Raw genomic sequence first — 21,357 nt, forward strand, 5'->3', positions numbered from 1 at the left:
ACAAGACTGATTTTACACTAGGGGTGTGTTTGGTTAAGTTGATTAAATAAGGATAGATTAATAGTCAAATATTTATCGTTAAAATTTTAAGATGTTTTAATAATCATTTTGACCCGGTTTATGATCCAATTTTATTAATCAAATAGTTATCCATAAAATTGGATAATAAACCGGGTCAAAATGATTATTAAAACATCTTAAAATTTTAACGATAAATATTTGACTATTAATCTATCCTTATTTAATACACTCAACCAAACGGAGCATAGCAGAATGAAAATTTGCAACTATGTATATTTGATTTGGATAGGCAAAAGCTTGTATTTTGGAAGACATCAGTTAGAGTAAAAAAAATAATTCTTGATATACTTATTTGCAAACATTTCAAGCAATTCATAATATTTTTCTATTTAGGTTTCAGCATACTCATGTATAATAAATTACTGAATACAATTAGTATTAAATTTTTAAAAAGGCTGATTAAATAAAAGTTAGCATGTAAACATTTTTAGGGTCTACTTATCACATAGTTGTAAAAAAAATTCACATACTTTTGTGGATTTACTGTGGAAGATTTTCTTAGAAATTTATAAAATTTTACATATTTCAATGAAATTTGTACTAAAAAATATACTAATATATCTGCAAATAAAAATAAATACATTAAATTTTATTAATATCTTTTTATAAAGTTTAATGTAAACATTTATATGAGTGTAACATTTTACATATTATATTATGTAATCTGATTTTTGTTTTGTTTTTTTTAAAAAAAACTATTATACATGTGTGTGTATATACTTATTCATGGATATTATAATTCCTCAAATCAATATTATATTTGATCGTTTAGAAAAATATGTCATCAATATTAAATCGAATTAAATTCAAATGATTAATTTTTTAAAATAAAAATTTTCATATAAAAATGACTGTTCATTCTGCTTTGTTTTTTTAAGAAAATCTTTTTTGTCAACTTTCTTTGAGGATTAAAAGGACAAATCAACATTATTTATTAAAGGAGTATGTCTTTTGTGAGACGGTATAATAAATTTTTATCTATGAGACGGGTCAACTCTAGCGATATTCACAATAAAAAATAATACTCTTAGCATAATTAAAAATAATAGTTTTGCATGGATGACTAAAATAAGAGACATGTCTCACAAAATACGATCATTGAGACCGTCTCATATAAATTTTTGCTTTTATTAAAGATGACGTAGAGGATATATGTTATATATTGCCCCGGAATGGCTATAAAGTTGAAGGATTGATTGTGTAGGATATTAAAAATTAATATTATTCTTTCTTTCGTAGCTAATATTTAGCTCATTGTTTTTTTATTAAAATTATCTGAGTCTAATTTGGAAAAAAAAATTGAATATATATATATATATATATATATATATATATATATTCACGAATTTAGATATAAAAAAATAGTTCCCTAAAGTAATTAAAGACTTTAATTAAACATAAAAAATAATTTAAAAAATAAAGTTTTATATCTGCGGATCGTTATAATTTTTGACTTATTAATAAATATTTAATCCTAACATATTAATTAGGTGTCGAACGAGATTAGGCTTCCGATCTCCCAAGAAAAATATTTAAATATTTCTTTAGGGAGAGGTAGACTGATTGTAGAATTAAGTGTGTTTGGTCGACAAAAGTATATTGAGATGAACGGCTTATTGAGAAGAAATTATATTATTGATAAATGTAAGGTGATACGAGACAACATCAATAATAAAACACTATCTTCTCCGAACTCATAAACTTAACAACCTGATTCACTGACAAAAACACTAGTCTCTACGGACTCATGCATGGACTTAGTTGTTTGATCTGTTGACATCCAAATAGGTACATCCCTTATATTCACATGTCACTGAATATGAGATACTATACTATCAAACGTATGAGTATGTCTCTTGTGAGACGATTTCATGAATCTTTATCTGTAAGACAGTTAAACCCTATCGATATTCACAATAAAAAGTAATACTCTTAAAATAAAAAGTAATATTTTTTCATGGATGACCCAAATAAGATATGTGTCTCATAAAATACGACTCGTGAGACCATTTCACACAAATTTTTGTCCATATGTACGATGAGATGATTTGCTTAACAACCAAAACTTTGAATTAATGATAAATACATGATCATAACAAAATTATCATAAGAAGATGTCAATTGTACACAAAATAATTCTAGCAAACTGCATTAGCAAGACTGTTTAAAACTATGATAATTTTTTTAAAATATCTAAATTTATTTTAATTGAATAATTTGCTTCAAGTTGTTAACATCGATGTATGATTTGATTGACTATACGAGCAGTAAAATAAGTCATGTGAGACACTAAATCAATATCAACAACAAGAAAATATTATTCTATGTAAAATGATATGAAATAACACTATTAACAAGATAAGATCATCTCTTAAATCATGGACCTAACAGCCCCGACTCATTGACACATAGATAGGTATAACACGTCAAAAATTATTTAGGATGAACTTTGTGTAGTCACAATAAAAGAATATAAAATCACACTTTATCTGATATGTATAGTTTTTGATTTAGCGATTATCCTAAGAAACAATAAAATTTTATGAAATTATAATTATAATAAAAACCTTAAGATCTCATGTTTAATATCTACTAATGTTGAGAAGCTAATTTTTTTTATTCAATTTGAATTCAATTTAATTTAATTTAAAAGGAATAAACGTGTTAATAGTCTCTTTCTACCACTGCCTCCGTCTCCCTCACATGCACATCTTCACACACTAAAGCACACACTTGTGCTGTTAATAATCAGAATCCATTGGATCATCACGTCAACCTACGCCGCCGTGCGAGCTCTCGCAGTCCATTTCGCCGGTCTTCCGCTGCGTCTTCGACGGATACTTCGTTGAAAAGTTAGTTGCTTTTCCCGGTCCTTGGCGAGCGCCGAACTGTACGGTTGCATTCTGTGTAATTGTCGCGGTTCTAATTCTACATGTGGAATTGTAAGTAATAGGAGAGGAGAAACGAGGAAGTGTTGGGCAAGCGTGAATGATTGGATCGATTGGTGGGGTTTGGGTTTTAGGGTTTGTTTGGGAATTTTGGAGCTGGGTTTCTGAATCCTGATATCTGGGAAAAACGATAGGATGAGCAACTCTGATGTCAGCAGAGCTGGTGGGCCAGTGGAGAGAGACATCGAGCAGGTGAGATTTCTTGACTTTAATGAGCGTGGAGCTGGTCCGTTTGAGCTACTGTCAGTTGAGTTGTGTAGTCTTTGTTCAGTAGATCTACTGTGCCTTTTGTTCAGTTATTTTTGCTGATTCGAGTGGTTGATGAATTTTTCAGTCGAAATTTTTAATTGCGCCGCTGTTACATTTGTGATCTTTACCGCAACGAGTCAGATAGTTTTCACTTGCTTGGGAAAATGAAACTTATCTTATAAGAAAAATTACTGGTGAAATGTGAATTTTTTTGATCGAGACTATGACAAACCCAGCTCTCCCATAGGTTTGAAATATATATTCTTTAAGTGATGGCCGGCTTAGTTTCATTCAGTGGAGATCATATATCTCATCACGTGAATCTGTGAAAGTATTTGGAGAAGCTTCAATTGACATTTCTGGAAATTGGATGTTCTGCATGTGTTTTTCCCATTCAGCATTTCTTTGCTTCATAAGTTCATTTCATGCATATAAATCTTTGTAAATGAATCATTAGGTTAGATGTGGGAAAGAGATTTGTAACGTGTATTGCAGATGTAGGAATTTAAGCACTTGTGACGTTTTGACTATGTCTCTAAAGTACATTCTTCTGCATCAATTGTATCGAACTCTGATTTAAAATGTTGCCTCAACTTGGAAAAAGATCTATCTTGTTTTAAGTATAACAACTTAATTCTTTTAAGTTTAGCATTTTAAATTGTAGTGATTTATTGCTGTGACTTATTTCTCTGTCTTTACTAAAATTTATGCAAGATTCTCGTTTCTTTATCAATTTTAGTCAAATGTTCTGTTATGGAGATCATTAGCATCAGTTATTGGTACTTCACTATCTTTCTTTTTGTAGGGTGTGACAATACTTGATCAATTTGTTCTTTCGCTAAGTATGCTGACCGTGCTTAATATTTATATTTAGATCTAGACGAGTATCTATAAAATAAGCAGGCTATTGGCTGATTTTTGTCACAGGCCATTACGGCACTTAAGAAAGGTGCGTACTTACTCAAGTATGGAAGAAGAGGAAAGCCTAAGTTTTGTCCGTTCCGGCTGGCTAATGTAAGGTTCAGTGAAGTTTCTTGATGTGGTGCATTTGGGGTTTCATATGTTCATTTTTTGTTTCAAAATTGAGCCTGTATGAAGTCTCATCCACTCCTAGTCTCCAATGCATAAATTTTATGTAAAACTTCTTGTTTCTAATTACCATGCATGTTGTGAGCTGAATTCCGAAGCTTTTTTCACTCTGATAAATGTGTTCTATAGGCTTGCAGAACATGAATGCTCACTCTCCTAATCAAGTGATTGTCTAATATTAATTTAAGAACATTGCATGAGTGTCGGATTCAAAGTTTATTTACATAATATCATAATTACGAAGGTTGTTTTCTGTTTCCAAGTTATTGCCCACTTTGAATATATTCCGAGTCCTCAATTATTCTGAGAATGATTTTGTCTATGTAGTTAGGGGGCTGATGTTGTTAGCATGGAATGAAACTTGATTGTATCTAGTTGATCGATAGCCTGGACAGCAGTCCGTCTCCGTGGCTCCAATTTTTTTTTGTGTGGAATTTTTTTGATTTAGCTTCTAGAAGATGCTACACTAATATAAATCTTTGCCATCTGGGAAAGCTTATTGTTGTATTTGACACAATTGGTACACAATTCATGAACCTGGAGGAATTTTTTTTAATATAAATGTTTTGCCATTCGATGGTTGGTTTCCATTTTTCAAGTCAAAAGATATTAGTTTGTGTTTCTTCACTCGATGCAAAGGCCTGACAAGACACTGAAAGATCTCTTGAATGTCTTGTTTTCAGGATGAATCTGTTCTGATATGGTTCTCAGGTAAAGAGGAGAAACGCCTTAAACTTAGCCATGTGTCCAGAATTATATCTGGTCAAAGGACTGTAAGTTTCCACATCTTTTGTTGACATTTATCATTGTTATTCTATAAAGTGATAAATCTCCAAAAAAAAAAAAAAATCTGTTAGAGTGTGGAGAGGATGACAGGCCAAGAGCTAGGTCATGGTTGCTAGATATTACCAATGGAAGCTTGTATGCAAGTTTTAAACATGTCATTTCATGATTTATAATGTCGAGAAAGATATCAGAAGTGATGTTCTTTCTGCCAAATAAAGGATTTTTTGGATTAGTTGCCCCAGAATTTGACTGAAGTTATAACTTTTTATCAAATTCCTCGAGTTATTATGCTAGAATAATCCTTGCTCTTATCCTCTCCGTGATGAGCTGTTGATAAGGTGTCCTGGTTGAAAGGTCTTAAACATGATTTGATTGATTTGATTTTTAACTGTGGTGCAGTATTACTGAATAGAGGTTTTGTTTTGTAAATGGGAACATATCCAACAGGACCATTAAATGTTTGCTTCAATTTCTGAAATTTTCTGTTGACTTTTTAATCCTAATTTTGGTATCCTGATTATTTATTCCTTTAAATTTATATTCCAGCCAATTTTTCAAAGGTACCCACGACCTGAGAAGGAGTATCAGTCCTTTTCTCTTATATACAACGACAGATCACTAGATTTGGTACGAGACCCATTTTCTCCTCCCAAGTTTTTTTTGAGTAAATTGTTTATTGCTTTTTGATTCTCTTGTCAAATGGCATTACTTTAAAATTATGGTGTTTTGTCCTCTTCATTTGGTAGATATGCAAGGACAAGGAAGAAGCAGAGGCATGGTTTAGTGGACTCAAGGCATTGATTTCACGTGGTCATCAGCGTAAGTGGAAAACTGAATCAAGGAGTGATGGAGTTTCGTCTGGAGCTAATAGTCCCAGAACATACACTCGGAGAAGTTCTCCGCTGCATTCTCCATTTGGAAGTGGCGATAGCTTGCAGAAGGTGGAGTGAATTTTTATTTAATTTGCTTCACATGCATGGCATATCTCTTCTTATTTTGGATGTTCGAAAGGCATCTACTCAAGATTGCTTTTTTCCATTGAAAATGTTTAAATAATTCACAAGTCACTTCAGCAGGATGGACCTGATCAACTCCGCCTGCCTAGTCCATGTGAAAGCCCTCCTAAATATGGTCCGGATAAGACATTTTCGGATGTGATTTTATATGCTGTGCCTCCCAAGGGTTTCTTCCCTTCAGAATCTGTCAGTGCTTCTGTCCATTCACAGTCATCTGGTAACTCAGAAGGCTTACATGGTCACATGAAAGGAATGGGAGTGGATGCCTTCAGAGTAAGTCTTTCTAGTGCTGTCAGCTCATCAAGTCAGGGTTCTGGTCATGATGATGGTGATACCTTGGGGGATGTTTTCTTTTGGGGGGAAGGCACTGGTGATGGTGTTATCGGTGGTGGACCACACAGAGTTGGAAATTGTCTTAATGCTAAAATGGACTCTATGTTGCCCAAGGCAGTGGAATCTGCTGTTGTATTGGATGTTCAGAATATTGCTTGTGGTGGACGACATGCTGTCCTAGTGACTAAACAAGGAGAAATATTCTCTTTTGGGGAGGAATTGGGTGGTAGGCTTGGTCATGGTGTAGATTCAGATGTCTTGCATCCAAAGCTGATTGATGCCCTCAGCAACACAAACATTGAACTTGTTGCATGTGGGGAAAATCATTCTTGTGCTGTCACACTTTCTGGTGATTTATACACTTGGGGTGATGGTCGTTTTGGCATTTTGGGGCATGGGAATGAAGTGAGTCATTGGGTGCCAAAAAGGGTGAATGGGCCACTGGAAGGAATACATGTTTCTTTTGTCTCATGTGGGCCATGGCATACCGCTGTTGTGACCTCTGCTGGTCAGTTGTTTACTTTTGGTGATGGAACTTTTGGGGTCCTTGGTCATGGAAATCGGGCAAGTGTTTCAAAGCCTAGAGAAGTGGAATCCTTAAAGGGTCTCCGTACTGTACGAGCATCTTGTGGTGTTTGGCATACTGCTGCAGTTGTTGAAGTTATGGTTGGGAGCTCAAACTCAAGTAATTGTTCTTCAGGCAAACTTTTTACATGGGGAGATGGGGACAAAGGTCGGCTTGGACACGGCGACAAGGAAGCAAGACTTGTTCCAACCTGTGTTGCTGCTCTAGTTGAACCAAACTTTTGCCAGGTTGCTTGTGGACACAGCTTGACAGTTGCTCTTACAACCTCTGGCCATGTATACACCATGGGAAGTCCTGTTTATGGGCAGCTTGGCCGCCCTCAAGCTGATGGGAAGCTCCCAGCACGTGTTGAAGGAAAACTTTTGAAGAGTTATGTGGAGGAGATAGCTTGTGGTGCCTATCATGTGGTCGTGTTGACTTCGAGAACTGAAGTTTATTCATGGGGGAAGGGAGCAAATGGGAGATTGGGTCATGGGGATACTGATGACAGAAATTCTCCAACCTTGGTGGACGCTTTAAAAGACAAACAGGTAAAAAGTATTTCTTGTGGTACTAATTTCACCACAGCTATCTGCCTACACAAATGGGTCTCAGGGATTGATCAGTCCATGTGCTCTGGATGCCGTTTACCATTTACTTTCAAAAGAAAACGCCACAATTGTTACAATTGTGGACTTGTGTTTTGTCATTCATGCAGCAGCAAAAAGTCACAGAGGGCTTCTATGGCACCAAATCCTAACAAAGCATGCCGAGTTTGTGATAATTGTTTCAACAAATTGAAAAAAGCTATTGAAACTGACTCGTCGACTCAGTCATCTGTTAGTAGAAGAGCAAGTATGAATCAGGGGATAAGCGATATTGTAGAAAAAAATGAGAAGTTGGACACCAGATCCCTTCCCTATCTAGCTAGGTTCTCTTCAATGGAATCCTTGAAACAAGAGGAGAGCCGCTCTTCCAAAAGAAACAAAAAACCAGAATTCAGTAGCAGCCGTGTATCACCTATCCCAAATGGAAGCTCCCAGTGGGGGGCGCTTAATATCTCCAAGTCTTTCAACCCAGTGTTTGGCTCGTCAAAGAAGTTTTTCTCAGTTTCAGTTCCTGGATCAAGAATTGTTTCTCGAGCAACATCGCCAATTTCAAGACGGCTCAGCCCCCCTCGTTCTACTACACCAACTCCCACTTTAGGAGGACTTGCATCTCCTAAGGTTGTGATGAATGACACAAAAAGGACTAACGATAGCCTTAGTGAAGAAGTTCTTAAATTAAGAGCGCAGGTACTATAAGTTTCCTTCTTATAATGCTTCTGGGCAGTTTTATTCTTTTCTTTTTGCCCAATTTTTATTTTATTTTGATGCGTGCCGATGGATTGAAAGAGAGATATGTATACAATATGACGTTTCTTTTTCTTGGGACAGTGAATGTGAGATGAGGAGCGATAATACTTATATATCACTAGTAATTTAGTAAGTTGAACTTAATTTCTTTCAATCATCCACTCCGCTTGTGTGGAAATGAGAGGAATGGTTTCAGTTTGTGTTGCAATCCATCAGTCATGGAGACTGATGGAAAAGCTTCATCCACATTTTAATGAGGACCCACCCGATCTGAAGTTGCATTACAACTATTTAAGTTGTATGTTCATGGAGATGATTATCGATATAATTAATGGTGCATATGAAAATCCAACGTAACTCCTTTTGACACTGCTAAAATAACAGGGTGAAGCATTAGATGTGGTTATGGTGTTGCAGGAGAATATACTAGGGGTATACCAACATTTTCTGGTCACCCTGATTGTTTCAGGAGTTCACAATTTGGAATGAACTATTGGAAGTCAATATCTTTATTTGTACAGGATAAGGCTTCATGATGATTTGAATGACAATCTGTGTGATTATTGAATGCATTCCTGATATGCTTTCTGTTACCTGATTAGATGATATTGAAGTTTTAAATATTTGACCTCCTTTTCTTCAGGTGGCAAGTCTTTCCAGCAAGGCTCAATTTCAGGAGATAGAGCTAGAAAGAACAACCAAACAGCTGAAGGAGGCAATAGCAATTGCAGGAGAAGAGGCTGCCAAATGCAAAGCCGCAAAAGAAGTGATAAAATCACTAACCGCACAAGTAAGATGCACACTTTCTGTTCATCAATTGATGGTTTGGAAGTTATGGATTCGCTTGAGTGTATTGATGAACAAAAGGCTTACAACAGCATAAACATCTTTGGTAATGCAATCACTATAGCATTATAGCAAAGTTAAGCTCAAACCAGATTGCTCTCTTTTGATTTTATGTTTAAAATCATGGCTTCTCCTTCATGGTTATCTGTAATAGTAGACACCCATGGATGATGTTGCTAATACTTATAATATTATTGAGGAGTTAGAGATTCTTGTTGATTGCAACTACATTTAATCTTGTCGTGGGCAGCATCACGCTGAAATGTCCTCTTGCGAAAACCCTCGGGTGCCTCAGATGGTGTTCCGTTAGGTGTAGAAAGTTAAACAATTTGATAAGTTTTATCTGTCCGCCTTCTAAAAGTGATTTTAAGTAACGATCAACATGAGAGCAATATTGACACCTGATGGAGCTTTCCTTTGCTCATTCACCCAGATTGACTTTTTTTACTCAACTTGTCTATAAATATCGGGTTAGAACTCTTAGAGTGATAGCCATTCAAATTTTATTCAGCATCAAAATACCCGTGACTTACTGGCAAGGAATTCATTGCTCATCTAGAACTTAGATAATAATTGCAAAATTGGTGGAAGATGGCGCACAAAAGAATTTTTAAATCGCTACAAGACACCTATCCATAAAAAATTTTGATGGCTTCACTTGCTAATAATCTATTTTATCATCTGTAGCTGAAGGATATGGCGGAAAGGCTTCCTCTTGGCTCTGCTAGAAACACGAAATCTCCGAATTTCACTTCTCTTGGCTCTCCTTTATTAATTGATGTTTCAAATGCGTACGTTGATCAGTTTAATTGTCAAGTAAACGGCCAGGCGCAGGAGTCTAACGAGTCAAACAACCTGCTTTCTAATTGGTCCAGCACTGCTAGTAATCGCAGTTTGGGTACCATCAGACAAGGTCACACAGAGGCAATGATGAGAAATGGAAACAAAGCAAAAGAAAGTGATACACATAGTGAGAATGAATGGGTTGAGCAAGACGAGCCTGGTGTTTATATAACTCTTACCTCCCTACCTGGAGGGCTTAAAGATCTGAAGCGAGTTCGTTTCAGGTATGTCGTGTAGTGCTTTGCCCTCTTTCTTTTTTCCCCTTCTTGAATTTGGTTAGATGTAAACAAAGATGGAATCCCATCATTATTTGCATATTCTCTCAACTTAACATGCATTTCTCCGGAGGACCCGAGCTTCAGGCGCGAAGTTTACAGCAAACACTGATTGATTGATCTGAATTCCTAAGTAAAATCAGTAATCATATATTGGTAACTAATGACACTAACACATAAATTTCTATCAATTTACATTTGTTCATATCTGAAGGACAGAAAAATTCCATATCTAGTTGAGCCACATCCATTCCCACCAACGAAAAATGGGAATGTATAAAGTTTTGGCTACAGAAATTATTAAACTGCTACAATTAGTATGTAGTGAAAGTGAACATAGTTGGATGTGGTTGAATGCAGTCGGAAGCGATTTACCGAGAAGCAAGCAGAACAATGGTGGGCTGAGAACCGGGCTAGAGTATATGAACTATATAATGTACGGGTGGTTGACAAATCAAGCATTGGCGTAGGAAGTGAAGAATTAGCACATTGACATGCAGACCTCTAGTATGTACATCGAAATTTTTCCTTTCATTTTCACCAAATACATGTCTTCTTTAGGCGCAGGAACTGTCCTATCTGATCAAATATGTTCAGCATTCGTCTTCCAGGTTTGGAAGCCAGGATTGCTCTAAGAATACAAATTAGAGGTTTTATTGTGGGATTTTCTGATCTTTCAACCCCCCCCCCCCCCCCCCCCTAACCCCCCAACCACCACCATTTTTTAACTTCTGTTCGTTGTTATTAGGATATACGTTGTATTTTTTCCGTCGGTTCCCCGTGTGTGTTGGGGGGATGAATTGAGGATAAGAAATGTAAATTCTCGCTAATATGCTGGCTCTGATAAAGTGAGCAGCTTCCATGTAAATTTCTTAATCAAATGCATATTGAGTTTTCTGCTTGATTTCTCCTTTGCTTGATTAGTAGCTTACCCTGTTCATTTTGTGTGCAGAATTATATTTTCTTTCTAACCATTCTTTCTTTCTCCTATTGCAAATTATATTAGCTTGTGATTCACACTTTTCCTCTTCTGACCTTTGTTATGGTTCTTCGTTCCAACACACTCCTTTGTATTTATGTTCGTGGTTGAGTCAAAGATGAATTCTTGCTCGCTATGTTTGGTTCAAATTCAATTATCGATTTTTAAATGAAAAGAAAGGCTCGAATTATACCTTATGTTCGTTGCTTGTTGAAAATACATACCATTTTCATTCTATCTTCACCAGGCTATCACGGCCTATTTCACTTTCAAAAATTGATAATTTTATATATTTTTTAAAAACCCACTTAATATAACTAATTATTTAAGTCTATCGGTGATTCGCAAGCCTTCAAATTTTGATCTCATCACAGCTTGAAAAGTATTTAAAACATGTCGAAGTTGGTCTGCTCGGGATTATTTGGATTCAAATCGTGTTTAATAGACTAACACCCTAGTCTAAATTACACATGCATATATATATATATATATATATATATATATATATATATATATATATATATATATATATATATATATATATATATATATATGTGGATACTTGAAATGTTTTTCAATTGTGAACGGATTTAATTATCTTTTATATATTTATTTATTTCAATTATCTAATATTATCTATAAAAGTGTTGATACTGGAATAATTTTCCAATTGTGAAAGGACTTAATTACTCCTCACATATTTACTTATTTCAAGTATCAGTCTATTATTTAATAATTAATATCAATTAACTACATTTTATGGTTATGGTTTTGTGTTTTGGACTTTTTTCCCTTCTATTTCAATTATCAATTAACATATGTAGTAATTTCAAATTTATTCTATTAATTAATAATTAATACCAATTAACCACATTTTATGATTATGGTTGTGTGCTTTTGACTTTTTTCCTTTCTCTTTTTTCATTAAAATATTTAATTATGTCATATTTCATTTAAAAAAACATTTATTTCATTCTACATACATATAAATGTGTGGATGTGTTTATATATTTCTATTATCGAGTAATATATGTGGTAATTTAATACTATATACCTATAAAAATGTGGATATTTGAATTTTTTTACAATTGTGAACGGACATAATTACTCTTAAGATGTTTATTTATTTCTATTATCGAGTAACATATGTGGTAATTTTCACATTTAGTCTATTAATAATAATAATTAATACTAATTAACCACATTTTATGATTATTGTTTTATACTTTTGACTTTTTTCACTTAGCTATTTTTCATTATAATATTTAATTATATCATATTTCATTCTATTTCATTTTTTTAAAAAAAAATCATTCATTCTATATGCATATAAATGTGTGGATTATAGGAAAAAAAAATTCAATTGTAAACGAGCGTTAGAGAAATAAAATTGAGTTATATTCATAATGAAATGACCCACTATAAAGTATATAGAGTTTTAAATTTATACATTCAATAAATAAAATTTGATAGTTGAAATATCTGGTAAGAATGTTTAAGATTTAAGCAATAAGGGTCTAAAGATAAACTCGACAATGGCTTTCAAGAACACTGAAACTAAAATCAGAACTCAAACTTTTCTTGACTTCAGTTCCAAAATCAACTCTCATAATATTTAAATTTAAGGCATAACTGTTAAACAATTAGTTTCACCGTCTCATATTTGTATAACTTTTTTATTTAATATTTAAAAATAAATAATAATAGCAATTTAAAAATTTATATGTCAGAAAAATTTATAAATTCGATACACAAAATTTGTTAGTATGCGATCTTTTGATATATAATTTTTAATATATATATATTTATATTTTAATAATTATGAAATTTACGAAAATAAAAAAATCTACAGTCAAATAAGTGAGAGAAATATTGCATATAGTTTGACTATTATACAGCTCTAAAACTTAAAAACAAATTATTTCAAAGGTTCAATACTATGACATATTTCATATTAAAAAATAGATCATAAAAAAATAGTTTGAAATGTCCAATGTACATACATATATAAGTACTAAACACATATACATACATAATATATATATATTACGAGTTATAGTTTATTTGTTTTGAAATCAAACTAATTAATTCAACAAATTTAAAAAATAACCTTTTTATGCAAGTTTATTTATTTGGTTATATTTCAAATTTTTATAAGAAAATCAACAGATAGTTTTAAACTTGTATTTAATAATTATTGTATGAGTTTTTTATATTTATCAAATAATCTTATTTAAATGTGTATTTCATTACCTATGTTGATTTATTTATTATTTTAAAATTATATTTAACAATAAATTAATAATCATCGATTTAGTTTAAAAAAGATCAATTCTGATATAAAATTAATTATCTATGATATAAAATTTTAAAAACAAAAAGGTAAAAAAAAATAGGCGTTTAAATATTATTTAAATGGAATATTATGCATTATATTTTACTATCAATATTATTATTTCACTAGTTTTGATATTATTTTGATGAGTTAGTCACAATATTTTAAATTGATAATTATTTATCGTTAGTGTGCTTAATTTATGTAAATTATGATTTATGCATTGATAAAGTCCATAATTTGTATTTTCAATTTACTATTCTTCATACATGATGTTTGGATATATATTTTTTAACAATTCTTTTAAGTTCATTTGGTTCTATATATTTTGCTAATTAAAATTTAATATATAACATAAAATTAACAGTTTGATTTTTAATTCAGCAAAAAAATTGAAATTAAATTATTTAAATTCTTAATTAATTTATTCGTCTAACATAACAAAAAATTAAATTCAAATAAATAACAAAATGATTTAAATTATTTTTTTATAAAATCAAAATTTATATTTTTATCATATATTTGGTATTTACGTGCATCGCACATGCTTCATGCTAGTTATCTTAAAAGCATAAATAAATTTGAGTTGGTCTCATGTGAGACCGTCTCACGGATACTAATCTGTGAGACGAGTCAACCCTACCCATATTCACAATAAAAAATAATACTCTAAGCATAAAAAATTATACTTTTTCATGGATGACCCAAATAAGAGATCCGTCTCACAAATTCGACCCGTGAGACCGTCTCACACAAGTTTTTGCCAATAAATTTTGGCTGTGTTCACGGATAGATCGGTATATTTGGATTTCATGGGATTTATATAAAATATATTTGATTGAGATAATATGTAATTGACAATTCTTTCGATATAAAAACTCATATAAAATCGTCGAGCTAATTTTGTTAAATGATCTCCAACCCGATTTAAGAAAAAATTTAAATTTTAGTTTATATGACAAGTATTAATTTTCACGACATATATGAATAGATCAACTTGTCTCACGAATATATATCCATAAGACCGTAACATGAGACATATTTTAATTTTGAAACACTTTGAAACTGTATGTAAAAATATATAGGAGGAAAAGATGAAATTGACATACCAACATAAATTATTTGTCCAAATATTCATAATGAATCTAAGTTGAGAACTTTGAATCTACTTCAAATTACTTGTCCTACATATGACATACCCATTTTGCTATATCCAAGGGAGGTTGGATATACATTAGAGCAACTTACAAGAACAATATTAATACAGCGGCCTTGAGCCATCATCTCCTTATCAACCTCACAGGAAAGCCCCCTTTCATCTTCAGAATAAGCGACAAAATATACGGTGGATTCGAAATCCTCTCAGGAAGTCCACCCCCATCAACAGCAACAACCTCAAATCCGTATATTATAGCTGCAGCAACAGACTTCATCTGCAAATAAGCCATGTCCTTCCCAAGACATATACGCGGTCCACAATGAAAAACCGGAAACTTGAATTGATCACAAGCTTGAAAAACTCCATTTTCATCCAACCATCTCTCCGGCAGAAACTCTCGGCAATTAGCACCCCACAATCTCTCCATTCTCCCCATCGCATAGGCTGAGTAGTCAGCGAACCAGCCTGTTAGGAATCAAATATGATAGCTGTAACGAACATTAATATTTTCAGGATAATGGCGAAACAAAATTAGATACGATTTTATCATTTCTAGTAGGATTAAGGTACTCAACCACATCATCCCAATATAATCCTTCGTGGTTAGCCATCGTATTGTAAATTAAATGGAAAAGTAACGAGTTCTAGGCATCTAAGCATATATCTATGAATGTAGACCTTAACCAAACCATGTTTCGCGCTTTTTTCCATATTCAGCTAATCTTACTATCCTAAGATTTTGACACAAACCTTTGCCCACAAATGTGCCACTTCTTAAAATGTCATCTGACAAGGTTAATCTTGAATTGATTGGTAGAGGAGGAAATAGCCGTAGAGACTCGGTCAAAGCAGCCTGCAGGTAATTGAATTCTTTCAGCATCTTGTAGCTAAAAATTCCAGGTAATTCATCAGGAGATGCTCCTGATAATTCGTTATAGATTAAGCGCTCACACCGAGGATGGCCAGCAATCAACCAGAAGAACCAAGTCAGTGCTGTTGAGGTGGTATCTTTGCCTGCATCGAAGTATATTTTCAATCCTCGAGAGTGAATTTCTATAATTTGGCATAAACTAGGGAGGTGTCGATTTAATTTACCCAAAACATTTTTTTTTTTTGCGTACCTGCAAGTATGAAGCTGATCACTATATCCCTCAAGAATTTCCTTTTATCATCTTCATCATGAAACTTCATGTTTGAGGACGAATACATAAACCTTGACAGCAAATCTTGAGGAGATTCTTGCTCGTTTATATATCCAATTTGACAACTTTGCTCTTTCAGTCTAATGATATTCATTGCAAAGCCATCGATAATTCTAATTGCTTCTCTGAATTGTTTTTCGCTTCCTATGCCAAGTGACCTTTTGATTTTCCATAATAAAGGTAATGGAAGCATGAACCTGCTTGAACTGTGTTCCACAGCATAATCAAATGCATAAAAAAATGAGGAGCTCGAGGAATGAAAGCCATTCTTTCGCAAGTCCAAAGATGAAGGATTGACACCAAAAGCAATGTTACATACATTATCAAAAGTGAACTTACTAAGAACATCTTGAAGATCGATCACTTCTCCATTCTCACAGGCAAAGGATAAGTAAGGAATCAACCGTTTCGAAAGCTGGGATTGAACTGTATCTGATATGAAATGCTTAAGGGATTTGGTGTTGAATTGGTGGCTGGCAATCTTGCGTTGAGTGAACCAGATTTCACCATCCATATTAAAGATGCCATTTCCGAGCAGTTCATTGAGGACAGACTGGAATCGAGAGCCTTTCACATAGTTGGAGAAATTGGAACGGAGGATGTGGTCGAGATTAGCAGGATCAGCCGTGCAAATTACATGTGAGAGGCCAAGAAAGAAGTTCACTTGGATAGTGAGGGATGGTGATGTGGAGAGTAAGTCGGCAACCCAGTCATGGAAGCGATGGCGGTTGTAGAGGAAGCCTACAAGGTTTCCAATTAGAGGGTACGACTGAGGGGTCGGGTTCTTACTGTAACGAACAGTGTAGTGACGACGGAAGGGGAAGTATATCACCCACAGAACATAGAAAATCAAAGTAATGAAGCATAGAGAAGCTACACTGAGATCCATCACACTGCCAACTCGTCAGCACATTACTTCGTCCCAAATCAAAGCCTGGAAGAAGACAAAGATTCAAGGGGGAGTTCCAGATATATCTATCCCATGTTTAAACTGCAAAAAGTACACGTGGAACTCCTAAAACGGTTCTTTTGCAACTTACCTAGTCATTTAAATGCATTGTGGATGGAAATGGATCTGGGAAGTTCCACATATATCTATCCCATGCTAAAACGTTGGTCGATTTGTCCTGCTATATTTGATGAGAAAAAAAATTATGAAAAATATTCGAATGAGACAATACCTATTGGTTATTTATTTTGATTGTGCTTGAGTGCACAAACAAAGACATAGGATATGTCGTGCTATCAACCACAAGAATCACGATTGATACAAGTTTTATGATCACAAAAAAGTTTTGAAATAAGAGTTAATATGGAATGAATCGACAGACATTGATGACACAACTGAAATGAAAGCATAACAAGCAAAATAAGGAATATGATATCTTGAAAATTAACCTCGACACATTGCTAAGCAAACCAAGAACCTCGGTAAATGACACAAGAAACTTGATATACGATATTGCACCGTAGGTATCATACCTCAACACACAGGATTAGGGTGGACCAAAATAAATATAAATCTTAAATTTTCTTTGACAAAATATTCATTATAAAATAGCATTTTAATCAATAACCTACATTTAATTTTATTAAAATTTAATTAATAACAAGCAATAATTCAATCAATCCAAAAGATGCATAACCAAAAAAGTCCTAAAGATGTATAACCGAAATTCGATCACTAGTAACCTAATATACATGTTGGAGAAAAATATAACAGAAAATGTCTTCAATTGAATTTATACAACAAAACATATCTTTGTTTTAAATAAAATTAACAAATAATCCATCACATAATGATAAAGCTACAAAAAGAATATATTAAAATAAAAATACATCAACAAAGTTCTTCAAGCTCCAATTGATCATATAAAAAAATTACAACATATATCACGAAACTTATATTTAAGACAAACTTAAAACTCATATCTAAAAAACATTAATCTTAAAGAAAGAACTAACAGTTCAGGACAGGTACACTGCTTCAATATCTTAAAACATAAAACTCTGAGCTTCTGAAAAAAATTCCCAAAAAGTATATCTCCAAGAATTGAGAGATTCAATGTCAAAAGCCAAAAAAAAAATATTGAGCAGATATACAATAAAAGCATGCGATCTGATTTAAACTTTCGAGTGACGGGAATCAATTGAAATTATCAGAAACCAAGAAAGGAAATCAAGAAAAACAGATAAGTTCTGAAATTTGCAGCTGATTCAAACAACCAAAATCCATCCATTGATTCTTGATGAGAATACAAGAAGAACATGCACATGGAAATCAGTGTGTGAAAGAAATATTTGATGGAACCTGCTGGTTGAAGATGAAGACTGCTGCCCAAAAATGAAGTGGTGCCGGGATTTCGATTCTTGATTTGGATGAGATAGGGTTAATTATTATATTTTATCAAATATATATATATTTTTTTAAAAAATTAAATGCGACTGAATCTCAAATTTGATTTTCTAGAATTGTTTTTTTATTATATGTAGACCATCTTAAGTGGACTTACTATATTACAGTGAGAAAATCATAATTTAATAACAATATATATTTAATGAAACAATATCATTAAATAAAGATGCAGAGATAAGTGTGTTTCAGACATCAAGATGGAAGTGCAGGAAAGTCAAATTACCAAACGGTTGATTCCATCTTACATGTAAGAATATTATTTTTATGATAGAATCAAGAGTCTAAATTTAACCACATATACATGAGGTCAATTAATTTTTTTAAAATCAAATATGTATGTGAATTTTATCCATCCAAACTATGTGGGACACTGCCCTCACATTAGCATCGAAGCAACCGGTATAAACAGCAGAGATATGCAAAAAAGAAAAGTAGAGTTGACCAAGAGAACTCACACACCATGTCAGTGAATCTCGCTTTTAACGGCTTCGTCGATGCTGTCCCTAATGGCACTGCCCTTACTCATTTATTAGCTGCCAAGTGGCACTTAATTTCAAACTTTTTAAATAAATAAAAATTTATGAAAACTTAAGTGTTATCTCAAAAAACGGTTCACTAACCATGGTTCACTTTTTAAAAATGAGAACTCGTCAAATTCGAGACTCCTTTTTCCACCTTTATTTTTAAGTTTTTTTCCCAATCTTTTTTTTGTTAATATTAATATATAAATAACAAGAAAATAAAATAAGGCAAAATAATTATGACGAAAAGCCGGTTAGTGAACCGCTTTTTGAGATAACATATGAGTTTTGATAAATTTTTATTTATTTAAAAAGCTTGAAATTAATTGCCACTTGGCAGCTAATAAATGTTAAGGACAGTACCCGTAGAGGCAGCATCTATATTACCCTTTTAACATAGAAATCTTATTGATTAAGTACTCACACTTATGTCCACCGAATCATTCAAAGAGTATATTGTATGACCTAAAAGCACTGTGAGATAAAATGATTGTTTGTTTCAGAGTTAGTGCGGTGTACGATGTTGTAACATCTAACAGAACATCAGTAGAATATTTCGACACACAAAACTTCACTTAAATAAATAAGACTTATCAAACTAAATAACCAAAACTATGAATGCATCTTTTGTGAAGTCGAGAATCATTTTTGATGTACAACACACTAATCAATACTGTGATTATGTGTTATGCCTGCGTGTCTTCAACAATCCATGACAACACAACACTATGTCTTGGCTTGAACACTTGATTTTTTCGACATAATCAATTCTCGTGCTTGCTCTCTCCGTGATATCTCTCTATCTTTTTTCATGCATGTTCCACAATAGTTATTTTTTATTATTTATACGACGAATCCTACAAGATATGGAAACCTGAGTTTCTTAGAAAATAAACTCTTTTATCCAAAAAAAAAAATCTTATCAAGAATAAATTATATTCCTTTCAAAGGACAACATATTAGTCAATATCAGATTATCAAATATCGTCAATGGTCGCCTTGCAACATTTGTTGATGCACCTAATATCAACATTCTCGCCAATTTGATTCAAGTGGAAGAAGAGTGCTTATAGTAGCAGCATATTACAAGTCAAACTGATCGAGTGTGTGTGCTATGAGTTTCAATTGAGAGTCTCACGTCATATGGAGTCGAATAATACAATAAGATTGTATAATTCAAAGTAGTGAAATCCTTCCTAAAAGATAAGAATGAGAAACCTAGAATGATTTGACCTTCTAACTTGAGTACACAAATAATATATTTCAATTTAACAATTTTACACGTATGTTCTGCACACCTTATACTTGTTTATCTTTTTATTTTTTTTCATTGATTTTTTTCAGCATGAGAGTTAACATTACTTTAATTTAATTTATCATTTTCATTCACAGACAAATCAAGTTATGGAACAAAACTATTGCAATTTTGATTTTCTCGTTTCACATCATTTAATTTAAATTGTCAAATATTTCTTTCAGCGTTATTCTACTGTTGCAACTAAAATATTTATCGATATCTCTCGTATAACTCCGAGTTGATGTATTTTTACCCTTTTTTTTTCTTTTTTTAATACCTAAACAAATCTTTGGAGTCATTGATTACTTACTATTACCCCAAAAAAAATTAAATTCTATATGTCATAGGTATAAATTATATAATTTTGAAATTTGGAATGTATTTATAGATGAATATCTATATAGTTTTAGCATTAATTTCATTTAAAAAAAAAACAAAAGAAAAATTGATGCACAAGTAACCTATTCATGACTCGTGCCTTGAACAACATGGGAACTTTTGCATTTTTTAAAGCAAATATTGATTTTCTTTTTAAATACAAAGAAAAAATGATACGAAATTGTGTTAACTCTCTTTATTTAGATAGCGTTAATAAAAATGAAATCCTCGTATATTAAGATAAAGATTGTTTTTCCTAATTTAATTAATTAAGAGCTTGCTTATACCTCATTTCATTATTGTTTTTATGTCTGCTTATTATGCTTTACTTTACTCAATTATTAATGCTTATTATTGATTTATTATATGATTATATTGAGACATTACATTTCATAATGGCTATATTTTTGGAAATAAAATTCTTTTATATTTTCAGATATAATTTATGAGAATTCTAGTTACGAGAATAACCTTAATCAAATAATTTTTTTTTAAAAAAATGACATTTAAATATATTCGGAGATAATCGTTTTTAAAAATAAAATTTGACCAAGATTATTCGAGAATGTCTATTCTCATTCTTCAAAATTTTTCCTTGTGTAGATGTTATTTCAATGAAACTTGATGAGTCGATCCACGTATACGTCTTGCTTTTACTACTATATAAAGAGTTACTCGTATTAC

General features: G+C 32.6%; 2 protein-coding genes across 8 annotated transcripts; one reads left to right on the forward strand and one right to left on the reverse strand.

The window, feature by feature from the left end:
• Positions 1 to 2,742: 2,742 nt before the first annotated feature.
• LOC140834129 (PH, RCC1 and FYVE domains-containing protein 1-like) lies at positions 2,743 to 11,304 on the forward strand. 2 transcript variants are annotated; one of them, XM_073198787.1, is made up of 9 exons: positions 2,743 to 3,221; positions 4,206 to 4,292; positions 5,051 to 5,140; positions 5,700 to 5,780; positions 5,900 to 6,094; positions 6,227 to 8,362; positions 9,066 to 9,212; positions 9,956 to 10,335; positions 10,747 to 11,304. In XM_073198787.1, the coding sequence occupies exons 1-9, from the start codon at positions 3,165 to 3,167 to the stop codon at positions 10,877 to 10,879; spliced, it is 3,306 nt and encodes a 1,101-aa protein (XP_073054888.1). In that variant the 5' UTR covers positions 2,743 to 3,164; the 3' UTR covers positions 10,880 to 11,304. The 2 variants fall into 2 exon arrangements, with proteins under 2 accessions (XP_073054888.1, XP_073054889.1); XM_073198788.1 differs by having other exon boundaries at positions 6,230 to 8,362.
• Positions 11,305 to 14,768: 3,464 nt separating this feature from the next.
• Positions 14,769 to 18,507, reverse strand: LOC140834131 (cytochrome P450 94A1-like). Of its 6 annotated transcripts, none has more exons than XM_073198791.1 (5): positions 18,373 to 18,507; positions 17,102 to 17,188; positions 15,981 to 16,995; positions 15,610 to 15,873; positions 14,769 to 15,324 (listed from the first exon to the last, which is right to left on the reverse strand). In XM_073198791.1, the coding sequence occupies exons 3-5, from the start codon at positions 16,948 to 16,950 to the stop codon at positions 14,981 to 14,983; spliced, it is 1,578 nt and encodes a 525-aa protein (XP_073054892.1). In that variant the 5' UTR covers positions 16,951 to 16,995; positions 17,102 to 17,188; positions 18,373 to 18,507; the 3' UTR covers positions 14,769 to 14,980. The 6 variants fall into 6 exon arrangements, with proteins under 6 accessions (XP_073054892.1, XP_073054891.1, XP_073054895.1 ...); XM_073198790.1 differs by having other exon boundaries at positions 17,102 to 17,191; positions 18,373 to 18,472; XM_073198794.1 differs by lacking the exon at positions 18,373 to 18,507 and adding an exon at positions 17,460 to 17,970.
• Positions 18,508 to 21,357: the final 2,850 nt, after the last annotated feature.

Source organism: Primulina eburnea, chromosome 6 (genome assembly GCF_022965805.1).
Source record: "Primulina eburnea isolate SZY01 chromosome 6, ASM2296580v1, whole genome shotgun sequence".
Classification (NCBI taxonomy): domain Eukaryota; kingdom Viridiplantae; phylum Streptophyta; class Magnoliopsida; order Lamiales; family Gesneriaceae; genus Primulina; species Primulina eburnea.